Consider the following 15,786-nt stretch of genomic DNA (forward strand, 5'->3'; position numbering starts at 1 on the left):
CATTTCCACCCCTCTTTCTTTTCTTCCCCAGATATTTGTCCTCTCTTTCCAATCAGGAAAGGGGTGAGATGCAAAGTTCAGATCTTGGTGCTGGCCCTTCCTGGAGTTATAGGGGGTATTTATATCTGAGGTATTGGTTCAGGCCTACTTCTGCTTCTACTTTTGTCCATGGCTTGTGAATTCATTTGTTCTTTGGATTGCCATTTAATTGGACTGTGACTTCGCTGTGTTTTCTTTTTTAATTGAGGATAAACAGAATTAAGTTATTGGTGCTGTGACAAAGCTCTGTCCTTGTCTCCGTGGGTCCCGTGTTTCCTGGTGGATTTCGCTAGCCTCAGAGGCTCACTGTGGCCCTCCACGTAGCCCTTCTCTCTCTAGAGGCAAGGGTCACAGCCTACTGAGCCACTTTCATCATAAGCCAGCAAGGGAGGTGAGGAGAAGCTACCCTCCCTTGCACAGTCTCTATTGTCTCCCAGTCTTAGTGATTAACTGAGGGGCAAAGGGTGGAGCCCAGGCCCACCCTCTACTCCGGGCTCCAGCTCAGGAACCCTAATAGTATCAGCTATGGTAGCTGACTTTTTAGAAACAGGACACGTACAATTCCCTGGGCCACTTCCCCACAGCAGTCCCCACTTCCTCAAGATCTACTTCACCCTTACCTCAGGGCCTCTTTCCTTGTGACTGATATGGTTTGTACTGGTCAGTCTCTCCAATAGCATGACTTCCTCCTACAGCTCCTGACATTTGCGCCCACCTGACTAACTGGGAGGCTTTTAACTAGTTTTGGCTTGATTGGTTTCAGGTGTCCCAATTAACCCAGCTGTCCTCCCTGCCTTCTGGAAAGATCTTAATTGGCCCCAGGTGTCTTAACTGACCTGGAGCAGCAGCCATTTGCTTATCCTGGTAACAGAGATTGTTTAGCCTGTGGCTAATGTATCTGTCTCCCATTACTTTACTATAGCCATCTGGCCTTCCCCCGTCACAGTGCCCTCTTGGAAAGAGGAGGAGAGCCAGATTCATGGTTTCAGTGTTTTTTCACCAGGAATGAATTTGGCCCAATGTCGTTAACAAACAAGAGAATCAGGTCTCTTCTTCTCACCTCAGAGGAGTTATAGGTTGGGGAGCAACTTAAAGCCCTGCCAGACTCCCACATCCTCCCAGCTGAAGGGCTGCCCACCCACACACCTATGGTGCTTTCTGATCTCTGACTTACCTGCATGGCCAGGCAGATGGTGTTCAGCAGGATGAGAACGAACATCAGGTACTCAAAATAGGTGGAATTCACCACATACCACACTTTGTATTGGTATTGGTTCTTAGGGATGTACCTCCGCAGGGGGCGGGCCTTCAGGGCATACTCAACACATTGGCGCTATTAAAGAGAAAGGAGAGATTAAAAAAATAAGCAAAAATAACAAGGAGTCCTTGTGGCACCTTAGAGACTAACAAATTTATTTGTGCATAAGCTTCCATGGGTTAGAATCCACTTCATCAGATGCATGGAGTGAAAATACAGGAGCAGGTATAAATACATGAAAGGATGGGGGTTGCTTTATCAAGTGTGAGGTCAGTCTAATGACCTAAATCAATTAACAGCAGGATACCAAGGGAGGAAAAATAACTTTTGAAGTGGTAAGTGAGTGGCCTATTACAGACAGTTGACAAGAAGGTGTGAGTAACAGTAGGGAGAAATTAGTATTGGGGAAATTAAGTTTTTCAACTGTCTGTAATTGGCCACTCTCTTACCACTTCAGAAGTTACTTTCCTTCCCTTGGTATCCTGCTGTTAATTGATTTAGCTTGTTAGACTGACCTCACACTTGGTAAAGCAACCCCCATCCTTTCATATATATATACCTGCTCCTGTATTTTCACTCCATGCATCTGATAGGTGGGTTGCCTCAGGTGTAAAACATTAATACATTTCAATGACAATTTTTTTTGGTATGGAATTTCTTTTAGATCACAATGTAAATAAATAAATTCTACTTACTGGAGCCTCCATCTGTACTTCCTGTGGGCCAAATTCTGCCCTCAATTACACTCATGCAACCCCAATGAAGTCAGTGTGGTTGCACGGGTGTTACAGCAGAATTTGGCTCTATGTATGGGCCTTTAAGAAGAAATTCTTTTACCTGGTTCTTGAATGATGACAAATAGAGACAGCACAGTGCTTTATCCCTTTGATAGTCCTCATATGTTCCACTCCGGCTGTATTTTTAGCCCTTGAGTATTTCCTTTGGGTAGTATTTCATGCCTTTGGTTGCACTATGCAGCCATAAGTTACCTGGTTCTTGTCCAGCTCACAGTTCTTGTATTCCTGCTCTCCTTGTTCCTGAAACGTGACAATGACGAAACCAACGAAGATGTTCATCATGAAGAAAGCAATGATGATGATATAGATAATGAAGAAAATGGAGATCTCCACCCTGTGGTTATAGATGGGTCCCACGTCCTCCATGTGAGAATCAATGGATTTGTACAGTAGCCTAAAAGTGAAGAGAAACCCAATGCAGACACTTAGAAAAATTCCAACATAATTGTCTCATAACACCCCATTGGGCTATGTAAGTAAGATGGTGAGAGTCTAAGTTTTAGCTATTTTCTTCTAATTTTATCAATATCGAAAAATGACTTAGTTTTATACAGGGACAAGACACACACTAAACCTCCTGATCTGACTCCCAAACTTTTGTGAAAGTTCAGATCTAGATCTTAATTTATCTGTTCAACTCTGCTGTGGGTTCAGGGCTTTCTGTACTTTAGTCCTTTAAAAGGTTAAAATATAAGATCTGTCCCTTCATTTAATATAGTTCAGATAAAGAAGGAACAGTCCAATTTGTTGGGAACTTGGTCCTAGTTTGGGGCTGTTCACAGGAGTTCTGAAAGGAAGCATGATCTTGGCACTTTAAACTATTTGAAGTCATGCTGGCACCAACAAGAGGAAGCTCTTGAGCCTGGCTAGCATGGACAGGGTAAGGTCATGAGACAGCTCATGCCTGAGTCACCCTGATGGAATGGTACTGAGGGAGATGCCGGGCCCCCCTGGCACAGACAGGATGGCACTGTGAGACATCTCGTGTCTCACCAGCATGGACAGGCCTGTGCTGTTGCATTTCACACCGGCCTGGCAATGGTGGCATGGCCCTGTGAAAAAGCTCACCATTTTCCGTAACTATTGATAACGTGCCTCACATGCAGTTCACAGCACAGATAAAGTATGGCATGGCCGGGAGCTATTATACACATAGTATTCTACAATACCAAGCATTTGGTACTGGACATCTAACTGGAACTGTCAAAATGGGAACAACTGCTTTCACTTGGTTGAAAGAATAATAATGTTAATATTAATCAGTAGTAATCAAAATATTAATATTGCTTCTACTACTCATCAGTATTTGCTGAGAACTGAAAGTGTGAAAGGGGCAATAGGCCTGGCACCAAGGAGCTTACAATCTTCATATACAGAAATACTAATGCTGCTACGACTTCTCCTCTGCACTTTTCTATCGCCTTCCTTTAAAGATACCAAAACACTTTACAAACACTAATTAAGCCTCATAACTCTGCTGAGTGGATGATAAGGGATATTATAGAAATCACTTCACCCACCTCTGAAATGTAGCCACCTCTGGGCTGGGGTGCGGCAGCTGTTAAGCAGCACTGCACGAAAATTTAGACGAGGGAAGATTAATGGTTAGATTTAGATTTTCCCTAAAAAGAAATGAATGGGGAAGTTGCACTGCTCCCCATCATCAAGCCTTTTGACTCCCTGATCAGCTGTGCACTCACTCTGGCCAGCCCTCAAAGGTTGAAACAGTGAAGAGTGCCATCATGGCAGTCAAGACGTTGTCAAAGTCAAACTTGCTGTTCTCCCAATTGCGGGGCTGGATCATTGGGTGTGTGACCTCTCCGTCTTTGTACGAAATGTAATGCCCCCTGTTGTTGGACGGCAGAAGGAAAACAAGAGAGATTTTCAGTTTCCAAGTTAGATCCAGTTAGAGCGGAGCTGAGAAATGCAGCTGCCTGGGAAAGGCCAGACTTACCTGCATTCTGCTTCTGTTTGCTTGGAGCTATCGCTGCAGCTATACAGTTTGCCCTAGGGGAGAATGAGAGAAGAAGAGTAAAGTCTCCCTTCATTATGGTTGATCGGTGTAGCAAGGAGACTGCACTTTCTCTTTGCTTAACTGACTATGAGTCTCCATGAAGAGCTGAGTAACAACTGGTGTCAGGAGGATGGAGTATAAAGGGAGAAACCATAGGGAGAGGACAGAAGGAACATTCAGCATTCATCTGGAGTACAAGACATGGATGTGGACATTCCCCGAGAAAAGCCGCACTGCTATTGATGTTATGCCACAAACTTATGGGAGAGGGTGGCAAAGTGCTGCTTCTGGTGCTTATGACCTGAGGTTTAATGAGTCACCTTTGCGACACGCCTGGTCTTGTGTCCTCGGAACTTGGCTAATGGGAGCCTGGGAGATTACTGCTTAACCCAGGCTTCCTATCTGACAGTACTGAGGATGGTTTCTGCTCCATGCAAAGCTCCATTTCCCGTTCCCCTACACTGCTCCACGGTACTCCCCCCCACTGCCAGAGAAGATGATTCAGTGGGATGGATAAATGAATGGACTCAATGGTTTTACCTTGAACAACTGAACTCCAATGCAGGCAAACATGAACTGCAGCAAAGTGGTGACGATCACAATATTTCCGATGGTTCTGATGGCTACAAATACACACTGGACCACGTGCTGAAAAGGAAAGACAGGGGCAAGAGTAACTGGAGGGACCATCCCGAGCTGCTGTTGCTATGAGAGAAGCCCAAGGATTCAGCAAAAATATAAGAAACCCAGTTTACAAGTTTCATAAAGTGGTGTCTCAGGAAAGGAAGAAAAGACTCCCTGGACTGTGAGCTGTAGTCTTGTGAACAGGCAGAAAAGTGTAGAAAAGATCAGAACTCAGCTATATGAATACCCTTCCTGGTCAGGTGAAGGGACCTGGCTGATAGAGAGAAGGCAAGAAACACAGCCCACCTATCTGCAAACCAACCTAAAGCTGGTGCATTAGGCCCTCCAACCTTGTCAGTGATCCTTTAAACACTACTCGAGCAGTGTGAAAAGGCTGGTACTTCTTGACTGAAGTAACCTGGGTTTCTAGCCTTGAGAACAACAATGCTGGGGATCAGGATTTCTCTAACCTTTAGTCCCTTGGCTCTGTTGATGGCCCTCAGCGGTCTGAGCACTCGCAGGACACGTAAGATCTTCACTACATTGATGGCACTGGACCTGGAAGAGAGTAGTAGTACATTAGCTTTTACAGTAGCAATAGGAAGTGACCTACCTGAGGGGACAGATGGATTCTGGAGTTTCACCAACAATTTCCCATTTGTAAATACTGTAAGAAATCCAGGGCCGCCGAAAACTTCAGAGTCATCCCTTTGCTGCATGCCATGCCACTGAAAGCATCAAGGTGGCAACAGGGATAGAATTTGGTACCTTCTGCGTCAAAGGCATAGGCTACTTCAATTTTGGCTAAAGAAGAATCTCCATTAGCTGTTGGTAGCATAGGGTTTATGACAGATTATCATAGTGTGATTTAGTATACTAGAGGGCAGTGGTGCACGTGTGCACACACACAAGCAAGTTCCTTACACATCATTTCATTTGAACCGCGTCCTTGCTTTGAATAAATATATAATTCAGAGACATCAAGAATGGTAGATACTCTCCTCAGAATACATCTAGTTTTTTAAAATGTAACTTTAGCCATGTTTCAGAACTTTCTGTGAAAGGAAGGAGCTTTTAGGAGGCACTTCAGAAAGCACTGAGATAGGTTGGGAAGCTACCCTACTGATGGGCCCAGCCTCTTGATCAGAGTTCAAGGGTACATCCCACCAGCGTTAGCTATATCCATTGTATTCACAAAACGATCAGAACACAGAGAGGGCTCTCTCGAACAGGACAAGCTGCCAAATACACGACGGATGTGCAATGGAAAACGGTGCCAAGATGCAATCACCGCAAGACATTTTAAGATGAGGGCACAAAGAAGCACACCACTGAAATTCTAACAGAAGAAAGGAGCACATCAGTTAATTCCTGGTGTCTCATGAATTTAAAGGTTCCTCATCCAACCTGGGGCTCGACTTGGCAAGGTGCTGAGCATTTGGGTTCTGATCCAGCAAAACATTTAAGCATGAACTAACCTTTAAGCAAATGAATTGTCCCCTTGAATTCAGTGGGACTACTCATGTGCTTAACTTTAAGCGTGTGGATGAGTGCTCTGCTACATCTAGGGCAGAGTGCTGAGTCAGCACCGTGCAGGAGTGAGCCCCTCATGAAGACTCCCTCCTGCAGTTGTATGGTGTAAGGCCCCGGCCTACAGCTTTTGGGAACATTCTCCTTTTGCTAGCATATGAAGAGCCTGAACAAGCTCTTCAAGGGCTGCGGATAATCACCAAAATGAGCACTGCATAGTTATTAAGAAGCTGATAGAAAACCCACTGAAGTCAAAGGGAATGTTTCTGTCGACTTCAATGGGCTTTGGATCAGGCCCTAAGGAAGCTGTTATTCGCATAATAGGAACAAGGAAGAGTTGCTTCAGGATCAGCTGGGTTCTTGTTATATAGGAATTACCCTGGCTTCTAACAGAACCAAGTGGTTCCATACGCTTGGTAACGTTTATGGAAGGAGTGTTTGGGTAACAACAACAACTTTATAATTTTTTTGCAGGATTCTCCCTAGGCTCTCAAAGTGCCCTGCAAGCATTCCTTAAGGAAGAGCACCTCTGTGAAGTAGATCTATATTACCCCATTTTACAGAAGGAGTCACTGAGTCACTGAGGGTGGTATATGTGAGAGCCCAAGAGTTTCATGACTCCCAGTTCCTTATCTTAACCACTGGATTACACTCTTCTCTTTCATTTGCTATCTCCGATATCTCCTGCTCCAGGTCATTACCGACAGACAGCAGGACCCAATTCATATTGAGCCTTATATGTTAGTATAAGCTACTTGCTGAATGAGTCTGGAAAACAATTCTGAGGCTTCAAGAAGACTGTTGTTGTTCAGGGGAGTGTAAAAAATAAAAAAATCTTGTACAGACAAGCCAACATAACCCATCTAGTACCTCCCCTCCCCCTCCCGCCCTCCCAACAGACCAGTAAAATATCTCAGTCAAGAATGGCTCACTCACTGGATCCCAAAGGAGATGAGAGACACGCTGACCACCAGCAAGTCTAGGATGTTGAAGTAGTTCCTGCAGAAGGAGCCTTTGTGGAGGAAAGCTCCATATGCGGTCATCTGCGAGGAGGCACATGGAGACACAAACAAACTTTGCCATTAGCAGCTATTCGGGGACCATCTCTCAGACCAAGTCCAACTTGTGGTGCTCAAGGTGTATATATTAAGGAAGGGCAATATTTTTAATGCAGCAGTCATTTTACCTCTAAACCCCAGTGGACAGGTTGGGTCCCAGTGGAAAGAAAATGAAGTGGGAGACAGGGTAAAATAACTATCATGAGAATATATGAGGAAAAGTTTCAAGCCAGTGTCCAGCCCATCTGGGGAGCGAGTGCTCATTTGGGGCCATCAGTAATTCTTCCTTAGAATTAGAGCATACAGAGAACATAAAGTTCACTTAGAAATAGCAAAGCAACACAGTGAATATTTGCAAAAACAACTCTTTGCAACCAAATGCCTTCCCCTTTATCTTTAATAGCAAGGCACTTATGACTAAGATGCCTGCATTTTATAAAGGTTTCCAGGACTAGGCTGAATAAAAATATTACATAAAAAGGGACTGTTTCTTGGGATATTTTCCCGGGCAATACCATCTGGAGTGGACAGCTGAGACCTCCTCCCTCTGAGTGAGAACAACAACTGAATCACTTGGGGATTTTATGATTTAGGCCAGGGCTGAAACAATAGGCAGAATTCCCTTTTTATTTGATTCATTCCCTAGATTCAGAAACTCAATCCAGTGTCCTCTCTACTTGCTTTCCCTCAAGTTCAGCCCCAGTTTGGTCCCTGTAATTTTGTTCAAGAAATGAAACATGTATATTTCCCCTCTCTTCCCTCTGTTCCTTTCTCACAAATCCTAAGGAAAGATTCCATGGGACAATGTGACTAAAGCTTCTGTAGTGGGAGAACAGTCAGCAGGAGCACCTTCCACTCTTGGAACATTAAAATTCCACTTCTGGTATGAGGGATTCCCTGTCCCAGAAGGTGTATTCTATTGAATAACAATGAGATTCTGAGAAAAAAAAGTTCCCTTTCTGTGGGACAGGTGGAATTTTCCAGCTTTGGAATTGTATTTATTGAGTGTAAATACAGATGGGTCTGAACAAAACTCCAGGCCTAAAAACCTCTGAACTTTGGGATGTCCAGAAATTTTTAGACCTGGAGTTTTGGTTCAGACCCATCTCTCTCTATTTACATTGTCAATAAATAGTTCTGGAGCCTTAGAATTCCCTCTGTCCCACAGAAAAGGAGCATCCTTTTGGGAAAGTTCAGACCCTGATTTGAATTTTATGGGCAAGACCCATCTCAAAACACAACTAGATGAGACTAGCATTGCAGTTTCTGAAAGTGATTAGCTTTAACCAGGCTGCTCAAAGCAGGAGAAGAACAATCAGAGGCTAAGTCCAGTTGGATTGTGAAGGATACACAAACTTATATGGATTCTCTGGTTCCTGCTATTAGTCCAGATAGTGTACTTCCTGGCAGTTTCCAGCCCTGGCTATCCATGGCAATTCCAGTCAAAGGAGTGCTGAAGACAGCATGATATAGTGCATGACTTTATTTACCAAACATCCATGGCATTAGGAACTGCCTACCAATCAATCAATCAGACAGAACTCAGAAGGGAAGGAAGTATAAACTCTGGCCTCAATTTAGAATTTATACTTATGGACACATTTGACTGGGGGAAGGGAGGGTTCTTGCCATGACAAAGGTGGTAAAGATGCCCTTTACTGCTTGTATTTTGTATGGCAATCTTGAAAGAAAGAAGACACCATTGAAATCAGGGTGGGACGCTCTGCTGGGTTTCAGTACTGTATGAACAGTGGTTCTTTACCGCCTGTTGGAAGATTTCACTATATTCAGGGAAGATACTTAAAGAGTGTATAATCCAGGGTCTGCTTTCCACCTGTGGCACTGACCAAAACAACTGCAATACCATTTTAAAGAAGAATTATAGTCTTTGCTTATACAGCACTTTATATGTTCAAAACATTGTACAGACATTAATTAATTAACGGTCATCACAACACTGTGAGGTAGGGAAGTGTTATCGGCCCCATATTACAAATTCTCCACTGTCTTGAGCTTTGTACGGTCATTTGTGCTTGTCCAGTCAAGGCAACTCTTTACACCTACTTGGTGCTCATGTAAAAGACTGTACAAGATGCAAGACAGTGGAGAAACAGGCCCTGAGAGATTAAGTGACTTGTCTTAAAGTCAAACTACGGGACACTAGCAGAGACAGGATTAGAACTCAGGATTTCCTAACTCCTAACCCTGTGCTCAGTCCCTGCTCGCCTATCAGTTACACCTGGAAAAAGCCCAGGGTTGAAATCCTGGTTCCACTGAATTTAACAAGAGTTTTGCCATTGACTTCAATGGAACCAGGATTGAATCCCAGAAATAGTTACTAGAAGGTTTACTCCTCCAGGGGAAAACAGACCACTCTGCTAGTTTTGTTAGATAAAACGTTGGGACTTGATCCCACTCCCACTGAAGTCAATTAAAGCTTTGCCATTCATATCAGTGGGAGCGGGACTGGGCCATTGGTGGTATACTACCATCAAGTCAAATGCTCTTGTACAGAGAGCTAAAGATTGGACTAAACTTATATTTAATGTTGTTGCTTTCCTTTTTAACATGTTATTTTTTGTGGGTGATAGATTTAATGGGCACACACACTGCATGCAGCAGCACAACAAAAAGTGTGAGCCTCTTTGGACAGCACTGTGGTTTTGGTGCTTTGAAGCCAAACAGACAAGCCCAGTTCCTAACATTCAGGGAGCATCCTGCCCTTCCAGTGTTCATTTGGATATTGTATTAGCTGTCTGAATTATGAGATCTCAGCAGCTCCAAGGAGAACGCTGCCATCTGCCAGCGCTTAAAACCAGTTCACTGAGTAAAAAGCAAGTTGCCAACTGAACCCTGCATCTAGAGAGCCAGGACATTGCTTGATTACTGTTATTTAAAATATTAGTTTTTGGGAAAATGAGAATTAAGACAGAGGCAACAGATTTTTATTTTCTTCATTGCCAAACTATTCTCCTGTTCCATTTCCTTGTGGCCAGGGTGTTCCCCTGAAAAATCAGAAGGGGGTATTGAGCCAGGCAGCTTCAGTCTCTGGATCAGAGATTTTCAACTACCAGTACCCATCCCAGTTATGGGCCTTCATTCTTTAATGACTGGTATTCTAGGCTCCTCCTCCAGACCTTAACAATGAGCTTCTCTGCTGGGCCCCTATGGAATTCTGTTGTTTGTCTCCCATTGAGCCACAAGGGACTTCTGGCTGCTACAAACTTCAGTCTCATGATGGTGTAGAACTCAGAGCTTCACTTTAGGTTTTGGCATGCCAAACTGTGTGAGGGAGGAAGGGCACTGGTTCACACAGTGCTGTTCTGCAGTGTGAGTTCCACATGTGAGAGGTTTGCATGCTCATGGTTCTTAGTATGGTACACATGTACTGTTGTCCTGAAAAGATTGGCAACTGCTGGGGTAAATTTCTGGCCTGTTTGCCCTTTTCTTGTCCCTGTCTAATATTCCAGAGAGAATCATCCCTTCATATTGACTCCCCAATGCAGCATCATGCTGACACTGGCCTTAAATAACTAATGTCATTTGAATATCAAAATTGGACAAAAAATCTGTTTAGAAGCTTAGACAACTACTAATAAGCTAAAAAACAAAAGAAAATCCTGTCTGTGGAGATAACAACGGGATTTAAAGTGATACAAAGACAGAGAGAGCGAGAGAGAAAGAGAGAGAAGTGTATTGCTCAGATTGGTTACCTTAAGAATAATTTCTAATGTAAAGATACTAGTGAAGACATAGTCTGCATTGCCTAGGATCTGAAAAATAAGCACAATCGGGTTAGTGGTACTGAGCGTGACCCAATACAAACAGGCATGTGTGTTAGCAACAGATAGTGGCAGAGAACTAGTAGGCTTATAAGTGACAGATAATAATGGAAGAGAAGATGGGGACTTTACCTTCAGAGCAATTTCAATGGTGAAAATGACAGTAAAAACTATATCAAAATAAAAGAGAATCTGTAAAACAAAAGGGAATAGGGGTGGAGGGGTAGATCAGTGAGGGATCACTGGAATGAGAAATCACCATTCAGAATCAAAATGCACAAGTCTTTTAATAGGAGGGCAGGAAGGAATAGATGGGAAATGGTTTGGTGAGAACATCCTGTTGAATACAATGAAGTTCTTGGTACAGGATATAGGCAGCATATTAATGAAATCTTTGCTGTGAGTTACAATCCCATGTGGCTTCAGAGGCAAAATAATATTTTTTTAATTGAATTTAATTTTATAAAGAATTCAAGGGTTTCCCAAAGACATTTCCAAATGGAGAGTACAAGGATCTCTGGTCTCTCTGTGGAAAACATGTGATTTCTTTTTATTAACTTCCATTCAAGTTTTTCAGCATCCTTTACAATGGAGGGGGAAAAGGCTCCAAATTGCTGTTCGGGGCAGCTATTGCTCTTTCTTTTTTCTATGCTGATTTGTCACGAATTGGGGGAATAACAAACATTTACATTTGCAAGTTAAATATAATCATAGCTTTTTGTCTAGAATGACACAAGAGAGATTGGCAGGTCCCGAGGTGTAAAGTGACACCCAAAGCAGGACCAGAATTTGACCCTATATATTTGAGTCGAAGGAGAATATCCATGTCAGAGTCAAATCTCCTGCACTCTCCCAACCCTTTTCTTTCAACTGCACTATTAGCCATGCAAATTGTGAATGTCTTCTCTTTGGCTTACTCTCTTGCTAGTTTGATTAAGCTTTACATTTAATAGTCTCCCAAGAGAAGTGGTAGAAGCCTTATCTCTTGGCAAATGTAAAGCCGGACTGGACAAAGAAATAGTAAACATAATCTTTCAATGGCAGGGAGATGGACTGCATCACACAGTAGATCTTTTCTGTCTCTAGATTTTATGGTCAAATCTAGACATGGTGTAAATGTAGCAGAATTTATGATGATTGGCTAGATTCCAGTTTATTATTGTACCATGTAACTATAGAGTAACTATTGCATCCAGTGGAGTCACACTGGATTATACAATGTAAATAAGACCAGAGTCCAGCCCATTCGTCAAACAGGGGCAAGTTACACTACCTAGCAACTTACACTCAGAATGTAATAATCCACTATGAGTCACAGCTGAATTTGAACCAGAGAATTCCACGGAAGTCAGGCTGGGTTTGACCATGTGTGTCTTGGTAACTTGAAAATGAAAAGGACCATTTCAAGGATGCTCAGGCCCCAAATACAACCTCCATTAATTTTGGTATATTATAACTGGAAATGTCCTCCTTATTCCAGTCTGCTGGGGTTTTGACAGTTGATTATTATATCAGTAGAATAATTTTATAATCAATGGGCCAGATTCACTGGTACCCTCTGGCTTCTTTGCATCACTCCGGTGCTACAAAGCAGATATAAACTTGATTAAACTGGTTGATTAAGCTGGGTTTGCAGATGTTTTGCCTCACCAGAGCTGTACAAGGCAGCTGGAGCACACTGGCGAATCTGGCCCAAAAGCAGCATCTAGCACAGGTTTCACATATAAACAAAGTTGTGCCTGAAGGAAGTAACTGCAGGTTACCTCTGTATGCAGCTTTTATTTACTGGCAGGTCTTATACCAGCTGGTGTGTTTATTATTATTTAAAGGTATTCTATCCAGGGACGAATTAAAGTCAAAACAATCCTGCTGGGCTGGAATGACTTCTCACTTCAAGTATATAATTATATAGGGCTCAATTGGGCCTTGAAGGCACAGGCTGGTTGGTGCTGGGGTTGGTGTGGAGGTGCAGCTCCTAGAGCAGAGGAGGGGCAAACTACGGCCCGCGGGCCACATCTGGTCCGCAGGACCCTTCCCTCTGGCCCCCCGAGCTCCTGCCAGGGAGCGGGGTCAGGACAGGCTTGCAGAGGAGCCAGCCCAACTCCCCGGCAGCGTGGTGAGTGGGGCGGAGGATAGCCCCTGGCCCCTCCCCTTCTGCTACCCTCCCTTCCTCGCAGTCACAGTTCCCCCAGCACCTGGGCAGCATGGCTGTAGCTCTGGCCGGGAGGCATGGCTATAGCACGGCCAGACCTGGTCCTCCAGGGCGGCGCGGTCAGGGGGAGTTCCGGGGAGGAGGCGAGGAGTAGGGGGGGAGGGGAGTTTCAGGGGGGCGGTCAAGGAGACTGGGCCCTGCTGCCAGGGACAGGGGAAGAGCAAACCGGGGCCCCCCCCCCTCCATCTCCAGCATGCTTGGCCCCTGTCCCCAGCAGCCAAGCCCAGACAAGGAGTGAGCCCTGCCCGACTGCCAGGGAGAGCAGCCAAATGAGCAGGGGAAACACACAGGAAAAGGACTGAGCCCCCCTTTCCCCCACCCCACAGGTAACGTGGGGCGGGGAGAGCAGGGAGGGTTGGATAGGGGGCGGTCAGGGGGTGGGGAGCAGGGGAGATTGTATGGGGGTGGGGTCCCAGGGGTGGTCAGGGGGTGGGGAGCAGGGGGGATTGGATAGGGGACGGGTGTCCCGGTGGGATGGTCAGGGGGCAGAGAGCAGGGGTGTTTGGATAGGATGCAGGGGTCCTGGGGGGCAGTCAGGGGTGGGGAGCATGGGGGTTGGATGGGGATGGGAGTTCCGGGGGGCTGGAATGGGGGTGGGGGCCAGGTCATGCCTCGCTGTTTGGGGAAGCATAGCCTCCCCCAGCCTTCCCTACCCAGCCCTCCATACAATTTCTGTACCCGATGTGGCCCTAGGGCCAAAAAATTTGCCCACCCTGTCCTAGAGGCATGGGCCTGAATGCACAAAGGGAGTTAGGCGTTGTGACACTCAGCGTTGTGACATAATGCTTAACTTTTAGACGCTTATGAAATCACTGCAATTCACAAAGCCTGAGTCAGGCACCTAAGTTCCTAAAATGAACAGGGAGAAGTTGGCACCTTTGCCTGTGATTCACAAAAGCCAGTATGCTAGGCAGGCCTCAGCTAGCCAATGGGAGATGCCGATGACAGGGGTGTGTCCATCCCTGTCTCAGAGATAGGAACATAAGTCCCGGCTGCAGGGAAGCACCTATCTCTGTTAACGATTCTCAGCTGTGAACCCTGTCTTGGCATTAGGTGCCTATGCTCTTTTACCAAGAAGCTGAGGATGTGTGTGTTGGGGGGAAAGGAGCTCTCTCATAATTATTTGGCCCAGTGGTTAGGGTACTCACTTGGTATGTGGGAGATTCTTGGTTTAAGTTCCCCTTCTGCCTGAGGGGGAAAGGGATCTTAACAGGGATCTGTCACCTCTTAGGTGAGTGATCTAACTGTTGGGCTCTGGGATATTCTGATGTGGGGCTTCTCAGTCTCTCCTGTTGAACTCTGGGTAAATAATGAATCATTGGAGCAGGGGGACTGGATCCTGGGTCTCCCACGTGAGTGCTCTAACCTCTGGGCTATCAGGTCACTGTTGTGCTAGTATGTTCTCTGTCTGTCTCAAAGAGTCATATGAGGGAGGTCCTAGTCCTCCCCGCCTCCTGGCTGTTTTGTAGGAATTTACCAGAGGGGGATGCCTATTGGATTGGGCCCAGCCCATGACTTAGGCAGCTGAATGCCTGTCTTACCATTTGTGAATTGCTTTAGGGCTTAGGTGGGAGAAAGGCACCCAGATGCCTAGAGGGAGGCAGCAGTACGCATGCTCAGAAACAGGGTGTGTAGAGAAGTTTTACTGCAAAAACTTAGGTGCCGAGTGAGTTTAGGCACCTCCATGGTTCAGCAGGACTTCTGTGCATTGCAACGGTCCCAAAATTGGGAATTAGGCACCAAATTTCTTTTGTGCATTCAGGGCACAAGCCCTTGGGAACACAGGGAGAACACAGCCACTGCTCCATTCTAGGATGGCAAGTATGGTCCATTCCACTGGCCAGTGCAGAGACAGGGTCTCCCTACTCTCCTTTGCCCACTTTGGAGAGTTGCCAAGAGCGGCAATAGCCCTGCAGAGTTCTGGTGCACAGGACAGTGCATGGACCAGAATGTGTTGTCCCTGTGTGGATGCAGAAAGGGAGTTGGCTGCTTGCAATTTCACCTTGTGCAGGGCAGGGTACAATCTTACTGTCATACTGTAAAGGCAGGTCACTTTCGCAACCCTAACATCTTGCCAGTGTCCCCTTATATGATGCATTTTAAAAACTTGTACCTGCAAAAATTAAGCAGAGATTTTCATACAACATTACTGGGTTCAAATACGCAAGACAAGATTTTGCCCCAAACCTCCAGCTCTTCATCCAGTAGTAACTGTTGGATTCCCTTTAGCTACAGCTCTCTGCTAGAGCTTCTGTGGAAATACTGCCCCAGGTATGTCAATTGCAGAGCCAACATATATTGACATGCATTTAGGCCTCCATAGTAAGTACATTCAGCAATGCACCAATGGGCAATCAATCACATAGGTCAGATTATATTTTTCAGTGCTCTCCTTAAAGGTGAAATGCAAAACTATGATAAAAGCTGAGATAAACCCAGGAACATGTACTATGCCTCCACTAACTAGACTTT

At 45.1% G+C, this 15,786-nt stretch overlaps 1 protein-coding gene across 1 annotated transcript in view; it reads right to left on the reverse strand.

Annotated features, from left to right (window-relative positions):
• The window catches only part of CACNA1C (calcium voltage-gated channel subunit alpha1 C), a 706,039-nt gene that overhangs the window by 106,302 nt on the left and 583,951 nt on the right, over nt 1–15,786 (reverse strand). Inside the window, exons 21-29 of the mRNA XM_048828634.2 lie at nt 11,235–11,294; nt 11,034–11,093; nt 7,199–7,305; nt 5,203–5,290; nt 4,649–4,756; nt 4,049–4,101; nt 3,795–3,941; nt 2,287–2,488; nt 1,214–1,372 (exon numbers count right to left, since the gene is read on the reverse strand). Coding sequence (XP_048684591.1) covers nt 1,214–1,372; nt 2,287–2,488; nt 3,795–3,941; nt 4,049–4,101; nt 4,649–4,756; nt 5,203–5,290; nt 7,199–7,305; nt 11,034–11,093; nt 11,235–11,294 — 984 coding nt within the window. The remainder of the gene's footprint in view (nt 1–1,213; nt 1,373–2,286; nt 2,489–3,794; nt 3,942–4,048; nt 4,102–4,648; nt 4,757–5,202; nt 5,291–7,198; nt 7,306–11,033; nt 11,094–11,234; nt 11,295–15,786) is intronic.

This window comes from Caretta caretta, chromosome 1 (assembly GCF_965140235.1).
Source record: "Caretta caretta isolate rCarCar2 chromosome 1, rCarCar1.hap1, whole genome shotgun sequence".
Classification (NCBI taxonomy): domain Eukaryota; kingdom Metazoa; phylum Chordata; order Testudines; family Cheloniidae; genus Caretta; species Caretta caretta.